At 40.7% G+C, this 14994-nt stretch overlaps 2 protein-coding genes across 3 annotated transcripts in view; one reads left to right on the forward strand and one right to left on the reverse strand.

The window, feature by feature from the left end:
• Nucleotides 1–14994, forward strand: part of LOC145455163 (uncharacterized) — a 72179-nt gene that overhangs the window by 41802 nt on the left and 15383 nt on the right. The window lies entirely within an intron of this gene.
• Nucleotides 7591–14925, reverse strand: LOC145455757 (uncharacterized). 2 transcript variants are annotated; one of them, XM_080333737.1, is made up of 7 exons: nt 12435–14925; nt 12006–12110; nt 11352–11408; nt 11062–11289; nt 9182–9244; nt 8928–8968; nt 7591–8376 (listed from the first exon to the last, which is right to left on the reverse strand). In XM_080333737.1, exons 1-7 carry the CDS (start codon nt 12573–12575, stop codon nt 8340–8342), a joined length of 672 nt encoding a protein of 223 aa, XP_080189863.1. In that variant the 5' UTR covers nt 12576–14925; the 3' UTR covers nt 7591–8339. The 2 variants fall into 2 exon arrangements, with proteins under 2 accessions (XP_080189863.1, XP_080189862.1); XM_080333736.1 differs by lacking the exons at nt 7591–8376; nt 8928–8968; nt 9182–9244 and having other exon boundaries at nt 10222–11289.

Genomic DNA, 14994 nt, shown 5'->3' on the forward strand with positions numbered 1-14994 from the left:
CCATTGACGAACCATCGAGCAGGTCACTAGCCGCGCGAGGCGCGAAATTATTTCAAAGTTTATAGGTCAATATTATTGTTACTTGAGTTGCGAGTCTGCTGTATATTGCTGGGCTCAGTTTGCAAGAACTGGACTATTCGGCACCTGGACATATCGATATCGAAAGCTTCGGCCAACATGCCTCTATCATTTTATGCCTATGTTTCATCGCCGACGGTCTTTATGCGAGCGCAAACGCAAGGTCGCATGTTGGACGACACTTTCTCTCGTAATTGCGATTATGATTAAACTTAATCTGGTACATTAGGCGTTCTTTCATTTTCAGGAGGGGGTAACAATATTAAAAGCAAGAAATCGAGTGACAAAAATATTGCGGGAAGCGGGAAGAAAATTTTTACTTTAGATATATCTACCGCAGAATATTCTGCTTTATTGTAATGTTCGAAGATCTACCAAAATATGACTGGCCCATGGATCTGCCAATGCATTGGAACTGATATGTTAGTCGTTACTATAGGGCTGGGCGCAATGATTCGAGTACTCGAATCTGAATCGAGTAATTATTTTAATGATTCGAGTCGAGTAACAAAAGACGATTTTTTCGAGTACTGAAATTATACGCTCCTCGCTACTGAAAGTTATTTTATCGACGACAATTATGGTTTCAATACTATTTTCCACTGTGGAAGCCTTGAAACCTTGATTGGCCGTATCGCAGCATACGAAACATAGTACATAGGCCCCGCTACGACCGTTACTGGAAAAACATTTCCGAAGTCATGATCCTCCCACAACATTGTCACAAAGTGCAATGAAAGCGGTAGGGTCGGAGAAATACCGAAGTATCTTCAATGTGATGGACAGTGGTGGCTTTTGGGGTGCGCGAGGTGGGCGGTCGCCCGGGGCCCCCCTTGGTCGAAGGCCCCCCCTGTTTGGATGATGCGCTTTTTTCAAGGATAATAACGAATAAACATGGAAATCCGTGTACCAAGCAAGAATATGATTCCGTACAGATGTGCCAATCATTATCAAATCTCTGCATTTGTTAGAAAAGTCCCGTATCTCGATAATCATCACGTCTCTGCATGCGGTAGAATAACTTAGTTTTGATGTAGTCTATCCTTGCACACATACAATTATAGACATGGTCGAATCCAGCACCTTTCCAAACCTTACCGTGGTGAAAGATAGATAATAATAAGAGATGCAAAAGAGGGGTCTGGGGGGCAGGGCCCCCCAGAAGTTACTGTTAGATCAGGGGCGGGAAACTTCTCCGGTCGGCGGGCCGGATATGGGAAAATGAAGCACTTGGCGGGCCGGATTACAGATTATATACATTATGCCTGAATCGCGTATTTATCCACAGATACAAGTAATCAATTGTATTTAATGTAAACTTTAAGTCTAAAGCATAGAGACCAAAAACAGTATGTAATGAATTTATTTACAACAGCTATTTAAGTCAATCAGGCATCTGTGGTCGTTCAATATTGTCAACTAGTTTTTCGAAATCTGGTTGCATGTCGTATGCCGAAACCCTTAGTAAAGGCTGCACGAGAACATCAGCTATATATATTGGAACGCAGCCTCCCTCGTTAATGTTCGTGGCAGTGTTGGGATCAAGTCACTACATTCGAGTCACAAGTCCTCTCGAGTCATTGCAAATTTTGACTCCAGTCAAGTCAAAGGTGACTCGAGTCAAGTCGTGACAAGTCAAGTCAAGTCACGATTCAAGTCAAGTTGAAATTTTAAAGTACTAGACATGATTCAAAGTCATTACATTTTGTTAACTGTTTTAAATACAGATGAAGTACCCATTTATTCTGAATCGAGGAACGAATAAAGAGTTGATTATGCGCGCAAAAGGCGCTCTATCGCTCAAGCATAGAACTGCTCAACTACGCCAGTATAGCCGTCAAGCGGTATAGCCTTAGTCTTTAAATATCAGCTAAATTACAGGATAACATACGAAACCTCAGAAAGTTTAAAAACGATATAGGCAAGTTCAATACCCTACCCACCTACATATCATTGATATACAATTATAAACGTATGAGCGATATTCGTTTGATTTAAGTTATATACAAGAGGGTTGGTTGAGGTAAGCAAGTTTACGAGAACGTAAGCTGTTGTATAAGCTCCGATCACTGCGTTTGCGATCAATTTATTTGTGATACAACAATGGAGATTTGGTAAAGCGTACAATCATTGATTCATTGGTTGGCAATCCGAACTTATACAAGATACAGCGATTTAGTCGACATCGATTACTTGATGACTTGAAATTGACTCGTAAATTTTGCTTCGAGTCACGAGTCAGTCTGCATTTCTGAAGCGTTGAGTCAAGTCAAGTCAAGGCAAGTCATTTTCCCAAGGTGACTCGAGTCATTCCAACACTGGTTCATGATCTAAAATGTATGTAGACCCGAACTGAGCAAGTAGTTTAATGACCATCTTTCTCAGGTTGGCGAACTTGGAGACATTATGTGACGCATACAATTTGTCAATACTTTCAGAATAAAATTTCACTTTCAGAGTAAAAACTCTCGGCGGGCCGGTCAAAATCTCTTCGCGGGCCGGATCCGGCCCGCGGGCCGTATGTTGCCCGCCCCTGGGTTAGATGCTTATAGGGGCCCCCGGTAAGTCTCGCCCAGCCCCCCCCCCCGTTCGTAGGGCCACCACTGGTGATGGATAACAGGCATTATATTATTTGTGGTGGCACAAAAGGGTACATATTTGAGATTTGACAAACTACATTCTACAGTGACGTCATAATGAGTGATACTCGAATACTCGACTCGACTCGAAGCATAATCCGTGATTCAGAATCGAATTACTCAGGTATACTCGATTTTGCCCAGCCCTCTAGTCGTTACATCCCAAGTGTTGCGGCCAGACTAATCAAATTTTTTGTTGGCCATGCAAGTTCACAATCTGGGCAATCCATTTTTGGTAATATTAGTAATTTCTAAAATTACCTCGCGGGCCACTCAAAACCTTCACGGGTAGACCAAAACGGTTTTAAGGAATTTTTTAACGTAATGTACTTCAATAGTTTTTGAAGTCAATAAGACATCTGTGGTTCATCAAATTTGTCAACAAGTTCTTAGAACTCTGGCTTAATGTCCGACGTAGAAACCCTAAGTAAACACTGCATGTAAACATCAGTTAGATTGGGACGCAGCTTTGTCTTCTTAAATGTTCAGGATCGAAAATGTTTGCTCGCGAATTTATGTAGATCCGAACAGAACAACTAGTTTCAAGGCCATTTTTCTCAGGTTGGAAAATTTGGATTCATTCAGTGACGCATAAAATTTGTCGATGCTTTCAGGTTGGAATTTCTCTTTCATGGTAGAAACTGTCTGCGGGCCGCTCAAAATCCCGCGGGCCGTATGTTGCACGCCCCTGAGTTAAAACCTTGTGCGCCACGGAACAAATTCATAGAAATGGCATTTATATAAACCTAATTCTAGAAATAACAAATTCAGCTACAGCGGACGATAGGGCGGAGTTAGATACCAAATTAAACAAGCCCGAAAACTGATCTACTAACTTATTACCCCACTGCCGAAAAATATTTTTCTTTTCTTCTCCAAGTAACTGCCCACTCTAATTTCTTCCTTGAGGAATTCTACTGTTCCCGCGGGCAGCGCCGTCAGTATGGCGTCGGCTGACATCGCTCGGCTGGAGTCGGACATTACTCGTGGTTTTCTCGTATGTATGTAACAAGCTTAAAATGGATGTAAGAGCCCTTGAGATATTATAGTCCGATTTATAAAGGAGAGTAAAGGCTCGCATTGAGAGTAGAAAGTCATGCAGGTGATTTATGCTTATAGATACACATATATTTGTCTGCAATTTGAATTTAGTATAGCCTACATATCGGGTAAACGGTAAACCGTTCAGGCAATCGTTTCGCAAATCACGCCTCCGAGATTTCACGGTTTTTATTTCATCAACAGCCATGTTTTTACTCTTATATCTCTTTTAGGCGACTGCATTATTATTCGTAGCAGTACAGGCTAAAATCGCAAATGTCCCCACGGAAATGCTCTATTCGGGAAGTAAGGATTTTATAACCATTGAGCCAATTGGCAGTGAGGGAGATGCAAGGAGAGAATGAGCCGTTAGTATATTTCAGCAAATGATCTAACTTTTTTGAAATTCGATCACTTTGAAATCCGACAACCTTAGGATTGAACCCCGCATAAGCCTCTACACTAGTGGTCGGGAACCTTTTTCGACCGAAGAGCCATATTGGCCCAATATTTTAAATTGTAACTCCCAAGGAGCCATACATGTCAATCAACTATTACGTCACAATTGAATATCCGTGACGTATTGATAGCACTAATATATGGGATTCGTAGCGTACACCATATTTTTCTGCCCACATGACTATGAGTAGGTGGAGTCAAACATGGTCAATACAGCAGTACATACCCACCGTGTGATACGTCAGTGACGTGGGGTTAGGGGAGGCAAGTGAGGCAGTGCCTCAGATGTCGACAGGGATGAGTGAAGAAAATTACGAACCCTTCAATAGTTATTGGTATCTTCTATCGATGTTTATGAATGACTAGATTTTGAACATTTTTATTCCCTAAATCACGGAATTTTCATATTTATTGTTCGTAAATAAAGCGCGAAAGGAGAGGTAAGGCTCAGCTGAGGCACAGACGGGCCAAGCCTCACCTGTGTGCAACAGCGCACAACTCTGTGTGTGTAACAACTCATCGTAAATAGCTTAGAATTTATGATCACTGATATTATTCAAATGTAATTGTCGCGTTGATTCTGAAAATCCAAGTATTGATCGACTTCTAAAATAGTCGGCGTAACGTAATGTTGCGTTACGCACCTACATTTTTAAGGAAAGGAAAGTACGTAGTTTATTTTTGTCCTTGATGTTTTTTTGCGGCGTATACACCGACTCATGATACACATACACACGATCTGCGCACGTGCATACCATGAGTGCATGATGTGCATATGCCGCTGGACATGGAAGTGCAGCCTTTACGGCTTTCTAAGTCTTGCACCACCCCTCCATGCTATCCCAGTAATGCCTGAGCGCCAAGCAGGGAAGCCATGGATACCAGTGTTACTAATAAGGTCTTTGGTCTGACCCGGCCGGGAATCGAACCCACGACCTACCGATCAAGAAGCCGGACGCTTAACCATTACGCTATCAAGGCGGTGCTAGAAAGCTATCAACCAATCAAGAAAATGGATAGCTATGGCGTTGTTTTTAATTTGAATTTATAATTGCGAATGTTACTTCCAAGACATTATATTTCTCGGAGTAGATAAGGAAAACAATGTGTATTTGAAAACTTCCTTATCCTGCAAGTGTCGTCATGTCTGCTATTCTCTTTCGTCAATCAAGGTATCGTGCAATCCAAGATTTCTAGGCGCGCGATGGTGGTTAGATCGAATTCGCGAGTAGTGTTAGTCGCCGGTGCGACAGCCACTTAAATTTGGGGATTTTTAAAAGAGGGTGGTACGAGCCCCTAACCCTGGATACCCCACTGTCTTGACCTCTAAAAGAGATGTTTATGCTGCCAAGAGAATAATTATTCTCGTCGTCATGAAAATTTTCCTACGAATTGCTGGAATGTTGACAAATTCAGTACAAAATTGAAAATTTCTCAAAGAGCCATATCTTATACCCAAAAGAGTCATATATGGCTCGCGAGCCATAGGTTCCCGACCACTGCACTGTCAGATACTGAACTGTCGACTCTGGCAAATAGCTGTAGGCTAATGAATTAGTTATCAAGGTGTGAAATGCATATATACTTATATACCTGTGTGTATTTGTAAAGTTTGCGATATAGTTGGTGTTGTTGTTGTCTATTCATTCAATATCAATATTTGGTGCTTTACGCCCGATTGCTTTTCTCACCATGGTCAATCCGAATACATATAGTCTATTACGACGAACCGACTCGAAGACAAACACCACCTGGCGGCGGTTACACCGTAATACAAATTCAGAAAAGTAAGGAGGCAAGTAAAGGTCACAGACCAAATAAGAAATACAGAAAATCACTCTTAATTACTTTGCGACAGTGTAACTTAAATCAAGCTTGATATAGAAATAAACGTTGTTATGGATGTTCAGCAGACACAAGTCCACATCGAGGCCTCGCAGGAGAAACGCGTACAGAATGTCTACATCTGCGCAGAATTTAAAAGTAACACTAGCTCATTGACACATATGCGATATTTATTTTGTGATAAGGGGGGCTTTTCAAATCGGTAGCAACCGCGCGAATCGGTAACCAGAACACACTAATCGAATTCCGAAGTGTTGGGTATTTAGTAAAAAATGAACTCGTGATGCTCAAGTAGCGACCAGAACTCTTTGATATGTATTGATCGCACCACGACATTATTAAATCGGACTACATGGACAGATAATAAGGAGTTTAGTATGGTTGTTATATGATCCCATCAGCTTTTAACAGTCAAAATATGGCGCAGAAGACGAATACCACGTAATAAACGTTCATTTCGTGCAGTGATAAAACTTCAATCAATGTGACATCACAAAGAAACACGTGGTCTCTAAAGTCGGGCGCGAATACCAAGTGACTGGTTTACGCTGAAATTCGCTGGAGTTTTATCTAGAGGGGGCAATGCTTCAAGCCGACCGCAGGCGTCAAGTGAGTGGATTAAATATTGATAACAGTGGCAGCATCAACTGACAAATACACAGTGATTAACGTCTATGCGGCCGTACTGCATGCATAACTCTGCGGTTAGCGTTTGTTGACCAGTTGCAAATAAAAAAAAACTTTTTTCTGCTGATATAATCAATACGAATGTGATGATGCGTAGCTATAGAACATAACAAGTAGGCTAGTGTAGACATATGCCAACGCAAATTTAGAAAAATGGTCGTTGTCAACAGCAATATTCACGTGGTATTCCCGGTCGGAGGTACTTTCGTTATAAGCCAAAGTCAAATGTTTACTAATTTATTCGGCTCCGAATACGAAGAACTTCGAAAGAATTTCTCAATAAACCTCACCCCTGTATGCGACTTGTCTATATAAGTTGTGCTCTCGAAGAATTATTTACCTGAGGGTAACACGTTAGTCGCTATTAGGAAGGGAAAGTGGACGAGCATTTCGAGCTCCTTTTATGGCAAAGAAACCACGCTTTCGGCGGGCAGGTATCAATTGGAGTTTTTGTACCAACATATCGTTAAGAGGCGGAAAGAGACGTTCTATATATTTCAATATACCACCTGTCTACATTCATTTGTTCTGAGAATGTGCGGTAATGTCACAAAAATAACACTTTGTTCATTTAAGCGTATATTGGAATCTTTCGAAATGACAAGTTTGGCCTGTTCGAATCCATATCTGTAGGCATGATTCTTACCATTTTGCTGCAAGCATTTGATAGATATGGACATTTATTCTCTTTCGGTACAGTCTGGCATCATTACCGCAGTATAACAACGATTAACGGGAATAATGGACGGCCGTTCCTCACCAATTGTACTTCAAACATCATTCGATGCGTAAAGTTCCATATTCGTTGTATAGAATTAAGTAATATAATTCTTGGCACTAATGAATGCAAGAAAATATACAATTTTATAAGTTGAAGTTGAAATAAATAAAAAGGAATTCTATATTCTGATAAACAGAGACTCTGTGTATGTATGAGTCGAAGCCAGAAACATATGGCAATTATCGCCTAAATCGGAATCGAATATGACACATGAAGGAGAAAGAATACCAAGTTAGTGAGAGTCAAAGAATACAAAGGTATAAAAATGAAATGCACGGACCACTATGAGTTTCCGCACCTGAAGAAGTTTTGTTCAGCACTGACTCCAGTACTATCAGCGAGCTGCTGCGCGGTGTTGGGCAATTGAATCAATGCCCGGAATTCGACTCAAGATATACAATGCATGCATACATTCATATCGTATGTTACATCAGCAGCATTATATTTTCTGTTTCAGTATTACAGGAGAAGCAGCAATTGCACGAATGGGCCTTTATTGGAGTTCGGGTCGCCAGAATTGCTTAAATATCCCAAGCATTAACATTAGTAGGCTACGCGATCTTCGTCCAGCATTTGCGTAAAATGGTAGAGTTTTCCGCTGCCTATGTTTCCATCTCATTGTTTTGTTTCATTGTGTGGACTCTCAATAATAGGAATCGAAATAAATTTACAATTGATGCACGGAAAAATTCTAAACCATGATAACAGAACTACAGTCGTCGCAATCATGAATGATTAGGAATCGTCTTTTGCGCAGTACTGATCGCGTTGATCACTGACAGTAGCATAAGAACCGGGTGGTGCAGCTTCTAGGCTTCCCATGCGTGTTGATTTGTTGTCGGCGGTCTGTCAAATGAAGATATTTAGAGACCAAAGATTATCTCTCGTACAGTCTTTTCTATCAGCAGTACCAGTAATCAACTATAATAACCAGGGTCCAAGTGGTGTTGGTGATGAAGAAACATGTCGGCGATGATCCCACGATTTTCGAAGTTTAGTGGGAGTGGGAGATGGGATGGGTGAAGTCAATATATTTTTGGAAACTACATGGTCGACTGGATAATTCCTTGCCATCAGCATGGTATCAAGTAGAAGGAATTTATTTATACTGTGTTAAAATGATTATGGTGAATGGGACTAGTCCAGCGATTGGTGACGGTGACTATACTACGTCAACAAAACTAATTCTAGGCAATTAGCAACTATAGGAAGAACGGGGGCGAAATAACACGCGTACGAAATGTTACTATACCCAATGTCATCTCGGTCGATTAGTCGTACCGTAGACCGTCCTATTATTGTAAACAGGATAGTTCCTATACTTCCTAGGTTGACAATAAGGAAATGGTCATGTATACAAATTTAATTCAAGAATTGGGGGTAAAACAATCACCGACCTGACTTCGGCATCCCTTGATTCCTCGACGTCTTCGTACTCCTGTATACAGTAAGTATCGTCTATTACCGGAACGGTTTTGCTAAAACTGAGCAATGAATATATCCATGGCCTAAATATTTGACAAGTCGTATATATACGATGTAAAAATGCTATGAAATATATTTTAAAATATCACACTCAACAACCAACATACTGCGATGGGTCGAAGAAATGAAAATTTCAATCGTTCAATCCAATACAATTTTGACGAACCTGTACTACCGTAGAGGAAGAGAAACATATAGTCGGAGTACATTTCAGGGCTTCCAAGTTCCGCTGCAAAACACAAGTTCAGCTTATCAGTATCAGTCTATTAATATTTTCATCATTGCAGCACCACAAAACTGCGATACAGTGAAAAGATAGGAAGGTGTCGAAACGACTTGCAGTAGTCTCTGAAACCAGACACTCACCTTGACCGAGGCGAAGTAGAAAAGAGGCATGCACATTGTACGTATGCACAACACACTGAATGAAAACAGCTTCTTGGAGGTACAGAACTTCAATATACAATTGCATAGTATATTCATATTGAAATGAAACCGAATATTTTCGGCTGACATCGTCAGTGGTAATCGTCAGCAACTAGTAGAGAATCCAAAAGAACATCGTCCATGGTGACGTCATATTTTGTTATACGATTGTTGATATACGATGTTATTTTGAATTCTCTACTAGTTGCTGACGATTACCCCTGACGAGAGTCAGCCGAAAATATTCGGGTTCAATGTGAATATACTATTCAACTGAATGAAAAGTAAAGCAGAGAATATATAAGGCAAGCGACAATATGAGGTGGCTGGTGGCGAAAGGCGAGATCAACATGTTAGGTCGTGGTCCGGTAATCCTAAGCTGACCAGAATTAATTTAGAATAAATTGCATGTATTTCGACTTGAATGCGGACATGAGTTTTTCTTTGATAATTCGGGGGTTATCCTTGATCGGTGGATAATCCAAGAATTATCATAAAAAAACTCAAATAACTCAGCTTCTACGGGGTTGGATTGAGTCAGATTTGTTTTGCATCGTTTTTGAAGACAGCGCAACAATTTCACGGGGTTGACAGAAAAAAAAATGCATTTTTGGGTAAACTCAAAATTTTCAAACTCTACGAAATCCACGATTATTGGTTGGAATGAATTCAAATTTGGTGTGCGTCGTTTTTCAAGGCAATCTTATACGATTTAATCATGGAGCCAGCAAGATTCCGGAAAAAAGTTTTTTTTTGAACAGCCCTATTGTACAATGTACATTTAAAACGTAAAGCATAGGTATTAACCAGCTGCAGCAATTGAATAAGACTAAAGGGCAATTAGTGATCGGCACTCCAGGCATAAGATTGCCAGGCTTTCAATGTGTGCGATGTGCTTTTATGATGCTTACCCGCTCAAGATCACATCATTTATATTTTATGCCATACTGGTAACTAACATAAGAAGCGACACGAAAGAGAACGAACACACCTCGGCAGCATATACACCAGTCTCAGTTGGGGGATTGACATCGCATGAAGAAATAGGGGATCTTATCTTAGGATTTATATGCAGCATCCAGACCTATTGCAATGAGCGTCATCAAAAGCTATGAGAATTGATGAAATTTACTTGGAGTATTATCACTACATAGCGGCTGAGCGTATGCAGATGTGCATTATAATTACAGATACGATAAGCAAAATCGAGTTACAGGCTACCTGAGTGATTCAAATCGAAATCGAATATTAAGCTTCGAGTCGAGCATTCGAGTATCACATATCATATAAGTGCGTTGGTGATGTAGAAACTTGAAAAAAGAAAATATTGATAGTTCTGAACCAGATTCGAGATGATCTGATATTTTTCGATTATACCGCTGTCGTTGCACTTTGTGACCATGATGTGAGTTATCACTACTTCACAGAAATATCTGCGACACCATCAATCGAGATTTCAAGGCGGCCACAGCAGTGGAAAATAGTATCGAGACTATTATTCTCGTCGAGAATATAACTGTAAAGGGGCGTATAGGCCGTATAAGCACGCCTTTCCCTTAGCCAAAAGCCGTCTATTTTAGTTGACCGTGTCACAAGTTTCACGGTTGTACCAGCATATACCTGCGCTTCCTCCTTTTGCGTGCAGCATATGGAACAGCGAAGCGCGTACCCGGCGTAGGAGGCGCAGACCGTGAATATAACCGATAGCACCACGTGGAAGAAAATAGTCAACCAGCCCGTCAAAATACTTGTTGGAACACCTGATCTCACTAAAAACACAAACGATGGCCCTATCGCTGAGATATTACCCAACGCCGAGAACATGGAGAGCGCGAAAACTCTTCCCGCCTGTGAAAATCCGTGAATGACTGATAAATATTATAGCGGGTGTTCAATACGATTTAACTCACCAGCCATCGCATGGGCTTGCATCCGAGTGTGATAAGAAAACTTGCAGAAACAATTTCCTGAAAAAATGAAGGTGATTCATGTAGATTCATCTACCTAGTACCTATACGACTTATTCGCTGATCAAAAAACACATGAAAAAAGCAGCACTCTTTAATAGGCATACACGGAACACGATTTTTTTGTTATGTAGTGACGAAATTTGCGACCGTATAATTTCCAAAAATGGCCAAAAATTCAAATTTGTCTGCGGCGGCTTTCACTGGTTGGAATTGAGCCAGATTTGGCGTGCAACGTTTTTTAGGCGACCTGACGATTTAACAAGTGAATGGCGGAACTTTGGAAAGAAAAGTTATTTTTGAACATCTCTGCCGATCATACATTGATAGAGTTTGGAATGTGAAACAATCGGCGACCATGCACGCGCTCTTTTACACTGTCTTAACTCCGTATAGCTGTTGCTATATACAAGATTGACTGCAGGACGCGAGAATACATCATTATCGGAAAATGAATAATAGTTAAGAAACAATAACAGTAATGTATCGATATTGCAGTACACCCTATATCTTCTGACACGCAATCAGTAACTTGTGTTCTCTTAGAAAAATACAGTAATTTTGCTAAAGACCCGTTCTGGGTCGTAATCAACTTACCGCAATCGATGATGCTGCGATAACTCCGGTCAGAATATTGTCGCTAAGTAACCCAACAGTCAGCCAGGAAATGAGTACGCACAGCCTCAGTGCTATGATGGTTACCTGCAAACGAATTCGATGTCGCTCTGAAACGGCTGACAATGGCAATGTCTATCGGTCTAGCAACTATATCAGAACCATATTGCAGCGATATCAGCCTTTCTTTTTGATCCCTACACTGTCTAACGATATTGCTGACATTTTACTTGTACAGCTGGTTCACGTGGGATACAGCCATTAACAAAATCGATCTCGTGCGTTACAAATACAGAGAGAATCATAAACATTTTTCGAAAAATGCTGGACCGCTAATTTATTGTTATGCACAGACTTTACAATTTTATCACATCATATGTGACTCCTGTCAATTTCAATTGATCCGCTTACCCCGCAGCCAAAGAAGATTTTTCTTTTCGTTCCCAGATAGCTTCCAACTCGAATTTCTTCTCTGATGAATTCAACACTTCCCGGGGGCAGCACCTCAAGCAAAACGTTTGCTAGCACCCTTTCATTCGGGTACTCTGTCATAATACTCTTTTATCTTCTGCTAATCTTATATGCACTCACTTGAAATAAATACAAGTGTTCTCTTTATATTTGACTCAAAATTTTTAGGAAAAGAGTATAAGTGTTTTTGGGATAGTGGTTCTTAAACTGGGGAACGTGAAAGCATCTAAAGGGGCGCGAAGCAGCGGTCAACTGATAAAATATTTCGCGATCTGCGCGATTTACCACCAGTTCGTAGTTATTGCTTTGTGTATAGTTCGAATTTCATATTTGAGAATTCTTTCATCAACAGTCATAACCAGTGGTTCCCAACCTTTTTCGGTGTCAGGGCCAAATTTAGAATTTCAGAGTACGGCCGGGTTCGCACGAATACCAGGGCAATGAAGCGGGCCCAAATAGTAATCAAAATATTCAAATTAGCATTGCTCCGATCAATCGCTTGACGCCATTGGCCATTGTTATGGTCATTGTGTTGCTACGCTCCATGCAATTGTTCAGAACAATCGACCTTTGGTGGCTATTTCGGAGTAGATTTATTGCGCTGGCGAGATTTCAATTAGTTTTCGGAATCAGTGCGACACTAGCTTTCGATAAATATCGGACCTATCGAATTATTCGGACGCTTCGGCCGTGAGCTATAGGACTACGAATTATGCTGCTTCCGGGGCGGTTTAGTAAGTCAGCTTTTATCGCCTATAGACGGGCGAAGCGCGAAAATTTTCTGTAATTCATTATTGAATCGGTCAATTTGATCGGGAATTGCATATATATTGCCATCAATTTTTATCCTCTCTCTGCTCACGTAATCAGATTTACCGGCAGAGCTGAGTGAGGTGTATTAGAAACTGTATAGGGCCCGTTAGTATGGTTCCGTAACATGTTATTTCGTGACCTCCTGTGTGCTATATCAAAAAAATATAGAATCGCTCAAACGTAGGCTTCTAAACTAAAAGACGCACACGATTTCAAATTGCTATTTCTTCGCTGGAATATAATTTCTCCCTGCGGAATGGTATTTGTCTCGGGAGGTTCAGATTGCCAAGACACTATTTTGTATATATAACGAAGTTTTCGGTCAGCATAGGGCAGTCCTGTTCGGCCAAGGTTTTCTCACTGCCGATCGTTATGACACACTTCTTGGAGTCGCATACATGGCCGAAAATCTAATATGTCTTGGTGCGTTATGGCGCGGCAATGGCCAACGCCGATATGCCCAAGGCCCATTTCTATAAATGCGCATTTTTTCTTGGGCATGAGTACCCAAATATCAAGCTATTTGGCAGCATGAAATCACGCCTAGAGCAAAAATAAATTGAAAAAAATCCATAAATTTTCAAAAAATACTCTATAATTTATGCTAATTCACGAAATAATATTAGCCCCCGTTCGAGCTCGCCCTCCCCCCATTGGGGGTTTGGCGTGCGGCAGTTATCGTCCTGTCTTTACCTATATCTATAGCCACTGCTCAACTGGAAAGTTATGGCACATTGCATTGAAACAACAGTGACGGAACCATAGCAGTCTACTCACGACTTTCCTGCAATCCCAATTAAAAATTCCAGACTCCAAGCCAAGCAAGTGTACTTCATAAATATAAATTTTATTTTTTGTCATAACTCGATTTCTTAATATTTTTGAGGGCCGCAAGACGGCTAGCTGGGGGCCGCGGTTGGGAATCACTGGTCATAACCTTCCGGCTATTTATTCTACAAATACTTTTATCGATATTTTCCAGATTTTTATGATCAGCTGTAGCGATATAGAATAGCTTAATAAAGGTTATTTCTACTTATTATATATTTTACGCGACTTCACAATCATTCAACAATTGTCATACGGCCCCACTAAATTCCAAATATAGTCGCAGGTATCGATTATACAATATGCATACCCTCATCGCGGGAAGTAAACATTTTATAACACGATCGTAATCAACATGAACCATCAATATGTCAGGGATGTATCGAAGCCGGGTCGGGATTTTCGGGTTAGGGCTAGACCCAACAGGGTTTCGACTCGAAACAATAATAACTGTGTGGCTAGCATTTTCGAAATTCCTGTTCTAATCTAGAGGACATTTCGCAATAACTTTGTAAATCGCTAGTCCAGAGCTTCGCTACATCCACGCAGTACCTTTTTCGTGGTCGAAATCAATTGAACTTCGAAAATTTCATCAAATTCTCAGGCTTGGGTCGGTTTCGAGACCTACTAAATATAGGGTGATGACTCGGTCGTTTTGTAATTCGATTCTTGCAAAAATAGCTTTGTTCTGCAACATGCAGCTATATATTCTGATAGTAAAATTTGTAACTTGTACTGCGTTGTTCCCCAAACATTGTTTATGAATAGGAACGACAGAAAAATGCAATTCCCGAGTTCGATGACATTGACTGTTTGCCTTTACTTCGATACTTCTGAGAAACCTGGCCATCTATTGTCA

This window comes from Botryllus schlosseri, chromosome 14 (genome assembly GCF_051294905.1).
Source record: "Botryllus schlosseri isolate E-star chromosome 14, Bs_hap1, whole genome shotgun sequence".
Taxonomy (NCBI): Eukaryota; Metazoa; Chordata; class Ascidiacea; order Stolidobranchia; family Styelidae; genus Botryllus; species Botryllus schlosseri.

Excerpts from the sequence above, each read along its gene's own strand:
- LOC145455757 (XM_080333736.1), bottom strand. The coding sequence starts at position 12,575 with ATGACAGAGTACCCGAATGAAAGGGTGCTAGCAAACGTTTTGCTTGAG. Across the intron at positions 11,409-12,005 it reads TCGCAGCATCATCGATTGCG|GAAATTGTTTCTGCAAGTTT; the intron begins GTAAGTTGATTA and ends TCATTTTTTCAG. Across the intron at positions 11,290-11,351 it reads GCAAGCCCATGCGATGGCTG|GCGGGAAGAGTTTTCGCGCT; the intron begins GTGAGTTAAATC and ends GGATTTTCACAG.